This window comes from Drosophila subpulchrella, chromosome 2L (assembly GCF_014743375.2).
Source record: "Drosophila subpulchrella strain 33 F10 #4 breed RU33 chromosome 2L, RU_Dsub_v1.1 Primary Assembly, whole genome shotgun sequence".
Lineage (NCBI taxonomy): Eukaryota > Metazoa > Arthropoda > Insecta > Diptera > Drosophilidae > Drosophila > Drosophila subpulchrella.
The window spans coordinates 9,595,380-9,602,672 of NC_050610.1; the positions used below are offsets into that span (position 1 = coordinate 9,595,380).

The 7,293-nt window shown below is 42.4% G+C and overlaps 1 protein-coding gene and 1 long non-coding RNA gene across 2 annotated transcripts; one reads left to right on the forward strand and one right to left on the reverse strand.

Annotated features, from left to right (window-relative positions):
* Positions 1–236: 236 nt before the first annotated feature.
* On the forward strand, positions 237–1,641 carry LOC119547034. The gene is made up of 3 exons (XR_005219208.1): positions 237–449; positions 508–544; positions 609–1,641. It is a non-coding gene; the product is annotated as an uncharacterized LOC119547034 (long non-coding RNA).
* Positions 1,642–5,210: 3,569 nt separating this feature from the next.
* Positions 5,211–6,191, reverse strand: LOC119547033 (chromobox protein homolog 3-like). Its single transcript, XM_037853707.1, has one exon. The coding sequence runs from the start codon at positions 6,079–6,081 to the stop codon at positions 5,407–5,409; it is 675 nt and encodes a 224-aa protein (XP_037709635.1). The 5' UTR covers positions 6,082–6,191; the 3' UTR covers positions 5,211–5,406.
* Positions 6,192–7,293: the final 1,102 nt, after the last annotated feature.

Below are 7,293 nucleotides of genomic sequence, written 5' to 3' on the forward strand. Positions count from 1 at the left end.
GTTGTAAAAACATGGGTTAGGTCCGGGAACCACTTGGGGGAGGAGTGTGCGGGAGGTGGAGAGATCATGGCCGGGAAAGTGTTTTCGAGGTTAAACTTTTCAGGACACCATTTCCGGGGTTGTCTGTGAAGGAGATGGCCTACAGTGCATAATATTGGATGGTTTCTTTATTTATGAGAAATTATGTTTAAAACTCTATTTTTATATAAAATATTCATTGCTTTATAACTCAAATTTGTAGGAGTAATATAACTAATTCTTTTAAATTGGGAACTAAAAACACGTTATTTCTTACTACCTTTTGTTAATATGGGTACTGCCAAAGTTATTATAGTTCGAACAACTGTTGTGAAAGGAAGATTGCCAAAAAATGGAAAGCAAGGCGTTAGCATATCTCGAATGGTGAAATTGATCAAGTCCTTAAATGAACCCATACAATTGGAGTAAATGTAAGTTAAGACACATAAAACAAAAGGCTTTCGTATTACTTTTTGATAAAATTTTTAGGATACCTTTAAAAATCTTATGTGGTGAACGTTTTAAGGTATAAAATAAAAAAGCTTGTTGGAATAAAAAGGGTTTTTAAATGTTTTCTCGTTATTTCTAAGGAATGTAACACAAAATATATCAAAATGGGATGCAAGTAGTTCAAATTTAGGATTTCCTTAAAAGCATTATAGATTGTTATATTCCGGCATTCAGCTGATTTTGTCCCACTGTGCCTGTTTGGAGCCAACGAACAACTTCATTCAGTTTCAGTTCGCATTAATGCAGCGTGAATTAAGTGTCAAGGACATTTTTTGGTTTTGCTGCCAACGATGCAACATGTTTCAGTCTCTGGCTGCATCTTCTTCCGTCCCGCGCCTGCATGTCCTGGCCCACCCCAGTGGGTGGTATATGTATGTTTGTCATGCATTCTGTGTGCTGTGCGTGTGTGCTGGTGCTTTGGGTGACCGAAAATGCGTTGCAACATTCAAGTAAGTGACGTAAATGCATCACCGACACAACACCCACACTCACGCACAGTGGGCGGACATTCGGACGGACGGAGTAAATCATCGTCATCATCATCATCGCCATCATTGGGGGCACCAAAGGACATTCACATCCACATCCTCGTCCACACAGGACACACTCGCACGCAGGCATCAGAGGCAGTTATGGCTGTCAAGATGAATGCCATATCATCGCCGCACCGAAAATGGTGTCAAAACGTCACCAACGGCGGTTCAGCCCTTCAGCAGTAAAACTGCAAACAGAAAACAGGACCTCCACTGTTGTTATCCGGATGAATTATGAGTTGTGACCGGCCGGAGGAGGAGCCGATGTGGGATAAGGAGGAGGAGCAGCTGACCCCCAATCCCACCTCCAACCCACTGGATTCCAGGCAATCTGTCACTGGGTCCTGCCTCTGTGGGAAAAACTCCTTCCCCCATTCGAAGTACGAGTAATTTATCCCACTACACCCACTCCGAATAACCGCAGAAAATTAAATGCTAAACGAAGACATTTACAATGCAGGGCGACTGGGGACAGGACTCCTCACAATGCAACTGAGATTGAGGTTAATGTAAACTAAACATAGCTGAGGTCAAGGGGTCTGGTGGTAGGACATCCTCACCATTTATATGTAGGCGATGTTACTAATTCTTTAAAATTATGTATACCTACTATTATCATAAAAAGGTTTATAGTTTGTACACCATTATACCATAATCGGGTTACCGTACCTTCAAACAGTAAAATATGATTAAAGACTTATAACACTGGGTTGATTTTTAGCTGAGTAACTAGATGTATTTTATAAGGTATTCTTAATCTTAAGAAAAAGACGTCTACAGCTTAACAACGTTTAGTAAAAATAAATATGTTCGGTTAGGACTTGACCTGACTTCTTAAAATAGTTACAATCAGTTAGCAAAAAAAAAGTCCGTGTCATAAGGTTAAATGACCTTTTCTCAACTTTCGACAAACTGACTGGCTTTACTTAATATTTCATTTATTACTTGAGTAAGAATCTTATCATGTGACTCATATGGTAATTAGAACTATTGAAAAAGGTTGTTCATCATACGAATTGCCATATTACTTGGGTCCACTCAAACTGACCCACTTTAAAGTATTACGTAGTTATGCTCTAAAGAGTAGCTACTGTATCCCCAATAAAAAAGTCGTGATTTCTTTCCTATTTTGACAATCCAATTATACGTTAAGCAACCTGGCTGCTTGCCAAAGACCCAAAGTGCAACTTGCAACGGCTTCGAGGGAAATGCGTGGGTTGTGCTAACTATGGCAGGTCTGTTGTGGCAGTAAGGCCCCCTGGGGTTAATTGTATTGTGGTCGCCTTGATCGCGGTTCGATTAAGTGATCAGCATTACCAGTTTCCACATGCCTGCCCCCCGTCTCCTCTGCATTGCCTTTTGATTGGCGCTTTTAAGGCACATTTAGATCAGGCCAGGGAAAGATTTTCGTGATTTATGAATACAATGGCTATAAATCAGGAAAGGGAAGGAGATCTTTCTGCCAGCGAACCGTGAAGTGGCGTCGTTTACACTTGGCAGCAAGTGTCAGGCGGCATTAGAAGACGAAAGTCGGAGAGTCTGCGAAATCGAAAGGTAATTCGAGCCCACTAAACACTGATCGCTGGGCTACCAAAATTTCGGTAGCACATAAATTCCATGTCGCTAATCGGAAATTAATAAATGTCAGCGGTTCGAAGGGGACTCCCCTTGGACCCCAGCTTCCGCGCTTCGTTTTGAACCTCTTTCTCCGTTTTTTTTTGGATGTCTGTTAATTGGTATTATTTTCCCTTTGTTTTTGCATTTTCTTAAGCCCTCTACTCTGCAGAGTTTTAACTCTTTGATTGGGTGTCGTCTGCGTTCAGTTTGGCGTGAAATGTCCGAGGGAATTACTTGAGCCGTTGTCACAATTGATGAACGAGCAGTAAATTGTGGCATGTGGTTGTGGCTTTCGGCCGTTGGATCGAGTTTCAGCTGAAGGATTTTGGCGTCCAAAATGCTAATGACACATTGGGATAACATCTAAGAGAAGACGGAGTGAGTCAGTGGACTTTAAAAGACTTTAAGGGAACAGATTAATATAGCCTTAGATTTAACCTTCAATATCCAGTAACTGAAATTTAAATAGTTATACTAAAGTTCCCTAAATAAAAACATGTTATATAATTTAAGCTAAAGCCCACAAAATCATTTTTTATATGTGATAACCCACTGATTGTATTTGTTAATAATAATAATATGTAGAGTAGTATTTAGTTTTGTATACCTAACTATAATCTATTATAAAATTCATTGGAATTTTAGTTTATATATATTTAAAAATTCCCTATAAATAGCATCAACACAAAGTAGAAGTTAGAGTTATATGATTTATACAAACAGTTCATACTAACGTTCAATGTACTATTCTTTTCTATGGTCAGATTCAAAGAAAAAGGTAAGGAATTTCTCAAGGAACTTAATAAAATGTTAAAGGTTATTAAAAATAAAATATTATATTTAACCTGCAATATCTAACTAGATAAACATTAATATCTTTAATTAAATTCCTAAAAAAACAACAGATTTATAATACTTAATCTAAAACTCAAAAAATCTTTTGAAAAATAAGATAATCCACTAATATAAATTATATTCCTGTGGTAATACGTATGCCAGCTTTAGTTTTGTTAGCTTTACTATAACTTTTTACAACCAAATGAATTGAAAATTTACTTTGTATATATATCGAGACTCCCTATAAATAGCTTTAAAGTAAAAGCAAAAGTCAGAGCTATATGCCCTTTATAATAACGTCTCAGTAATATACCATTTAATTTCTAAGCACAAAGGACTTAAGCAAACTCCGCTGAAACTCTTTAACAACCCCATAAAGCACAAAATAAATAAAGAATTTCGGGGGACTTTAAAGAAATAAAGGGGGAAATCGGGCATTACGGGCCAAATCGATTATTGATTTCTTTTTGGCCGTTTGCCGGAGCAGCCTAGTTTGCTGGAAAAGTGGGGAGAAAAAAAGAGCCGAGAGTAAAAGCCACGCAAAACAAACACAGCGAAACAAGGGAAAAGTGGAAAAGGGGGGGAAATGGGGAAAAGGAAAGCGAATGCCGACCGGCGAGCGCCAATGAAGGGCGAAATTGGTTTGGTTTTTGCATGTGAATTTCATACGAAAATCAACAAGTTGCCATTGGGTTCGATGAATGGAAAAGGGGGAGTGGGTGGGTTGGTTGGGGTGTACTTTGGGTTTGGGGTTGGGGAACTTGAACTCTGGGCCAGGGCAAAAGAAAAAGCTTCAGCAGACGGCAGGCAGACGCTCGACTTGCTGCCAAGGCCCACACGCACGCACACTTTGGCCAAAACCACCTCCTTTGCCAGCTGTGTGTGTGTGTGTGTGTGTGCTGGGGAAAACGTGAAAAAATCGCTATTCGGAGGTTTTTGTGCCTCGCAAGGAAATTCAACTCCAAACCGAAACCAAACTGCTGGAAAAAACAATTTTCCTTCAACTTTTTTTGCCGCTCCTCCTTGGTTTTTGTTGCTTTTTGTCTCCTGCCGAAAGGGGGGCGGTGTTCGGTGGGTGGTGGCTGGTGGTTCGTGGCCTTTGCCACACGGCAGACTATTGCCATATAATTCCTTGATTCTGCTGCGGCCTTGTCCTAGTCCCACATTTCTGTCTGGCACAATCGAAGGACCCTCCCATTGTGAATGTATGTTTGTGTGCCCCAGCTTGTAGGCATTTTTCGTTTCCGAATATTTTCCCAAGCAACAAGCGGCACTCCGCTGAGCGATTCGTTTTCCCACCTCTTCGCTGAAGGAGACGCAAATTGTTTGCCTCTCAACGTGAATTACGACGCTCGATTCGTCATCAATCAATCAAAACGCATCCCATTCCATCGCGATCCGAGTGCTCATACGCCCTGTGGCCCCGACATCGGGGGCACTTATCGTCATCATCATCGTCGTTGGTAACAAAGTTGGATTCTCCTCCCCTCAATCTTGTGTATTCCATCAGAAGGGAACCCACTTTCCTTTAGAAGGCTGCTGCCTTGCGGTTTATTCATTTGATCTTGAGCAATAAAGAAGATAGCACTGCCTTGCGTTAGGAACTCAAAAATGTTACTTTGCTTTCCTCAATCGCTTTAAGTGGTAATTAAATAAATACTATTAACTACGTATTTATACCTTTTATTTAAGCCAGGTCAATTGTATTTTGTATTTTGATCGTACAACTTGCTTATAGATTAAGTATGTACCAGCGAGGAACGGATCTCCACTGGAACTTCAGTCAATCGATCAATCAATCGAGGTCTAGGCTATGTATATATCGTTTGTTTATTAAGACGGCGTGTATGCAATGCACACAAGCGGGAAAATCCGGAACAGCCATCCGGAACTAGTCAACGGCGTCCAGCTGGCCGTTGTTCAACCCGTAACTCTCCTCCGGCTTGGCGGTTTCCACCTGGTTGATGGTGCCGGCGGGACGGGCAGTTTCGGGTTCCTCCTCGTCGCCGCCACCGATGTTGCTCACGTTGTCGGGAGCAGTATCCTGGACGGAGCCACTGGCTCTGGCAGAGCCCAGTCCCCCGGAGAAGGAGGCCAGATTGACGGAGTCGCCGTTGCCATGGCCGTCCTCGCTGCCATCGTACCAGGTGAGACGCTCCTCGTAGAACTTGATGACCTTCTGGGGGTAGCGAATATTGGCCAGCTTGGCGGACACTAGGTCCGCGTGGTCGCAGCCCTTCCACTTCATCAGGAACATGAGTTGGCCGGACGCATCGGTGGCGCCCAGAATCTTCAATGGCTCCAGACCGCGCTCAAAGCCAGTCAGATTCTTGCGCTCTTTGGGGACCGGGATGGAGTCGGTTGTGGAGGGAATGCACACAGTGGCCTCCTTATTGGTGATCTTCAGCGACTCCTCGTAGTTGGCTATAAGGTGAGGGCAGTCGAGATGGTCCACCGGCTCCCACGTGTTCTCGCTGCGAGGATAACCCTTCCACTTCAGGTAGTACTCCTTGCGCCCGTTCACCATCCGCTTACCCTCGACGCGTTCGACTGAGTACTCGTCCATTGTTTTTCGTTTACTTGTCGTTTAACTGCGTATTTTAGTTAAATTCTGGTCGTACCAACAAAATTAAGTTAAACGTGTTTAAGGCTTTGAAGAAGAAGAGCTAAAGATAGAGAGATAGAGCTAGAGATGCGCAACGCCGGCTGCTAACTATCGATAACAGAACTGAACGCTGTCATCTCGAAAATTATGAAAGCTACAAGTATGGGATAAAGCTATGCAGATTCTAGAAATTTCTGTTTTACCAAAGTGCCAATCCCACTCGTACGCCTATAAAACGCCCAAATCTGTGGCTCCTTTAGTTTTTATACCCGTTACTCGTAGAGTAAAAGGGTATACTAGATTCGTCGGAAAGTATGTAACAGGCAGAAGGAAGCGTTTTCGACCCCATAAAGTATATATATTCTTGATCGGGATCACTAGCCGAGTCGATCTAGCCATGTCCGTCTGTCCGTCTGTCCGTCTGTCCGTCTGTCTGTCCGTCCGGATGAACGCTGAGATCTTGGAAACTATAAGAGCTAGGCTATTGAGATTAGGCGTGCAGATTCCTGAGCTTCTTACGCAGCGCAAGTTTGTTTCAGCAGAGTGCCACGCCCACTCTAACGCCCACAAACCGCCCAAAACTGAGGCTCCTACAGTTTTCATGCTAGAATAAAAATTTTAATTGAAATGTATTGTTCTCATCAATACCTATCGATTGACCCAAAAAAAAGTATGCCACGCCCACTTGAACGCCCACAAACCGCCCACAAACTTCAAAAAATCGTAAATATGAACGCAGATATCTCGGAAAATATCAAAGATAGAGAAATGGGAATTCAGATTTAGATTCCGTAGGCTTGAGCGCAGCGCAAGTTTGTCACGCGAATATGCCACGCCCACTCTAACGCCCACAAACCGCCCAAGCCTGTGGCGCCCACAATATTCATGCTAGATAAAAAATTTTAACTGAAATGTATTGGTCTTGTCAATACCTATCGATTGATCCAAAAAAAACTTTGCAACGCCCACTCTAACGCCCACAACGCTTAAATCTGTCTACCGCCGGTAGGTGGCGCATTTCAACCTCGCTTTGCTGCATATCTCCATTTTCCTTTGGTCATTTTAGCTGAGTAACGGGTATCTGATAGTCGAGGTACTCGACTATAGCGTTCTTCCTTGTTTTTTATCAAATTATCACTAATGTTCTCGTCATAACCTATAAGATTAGGACTT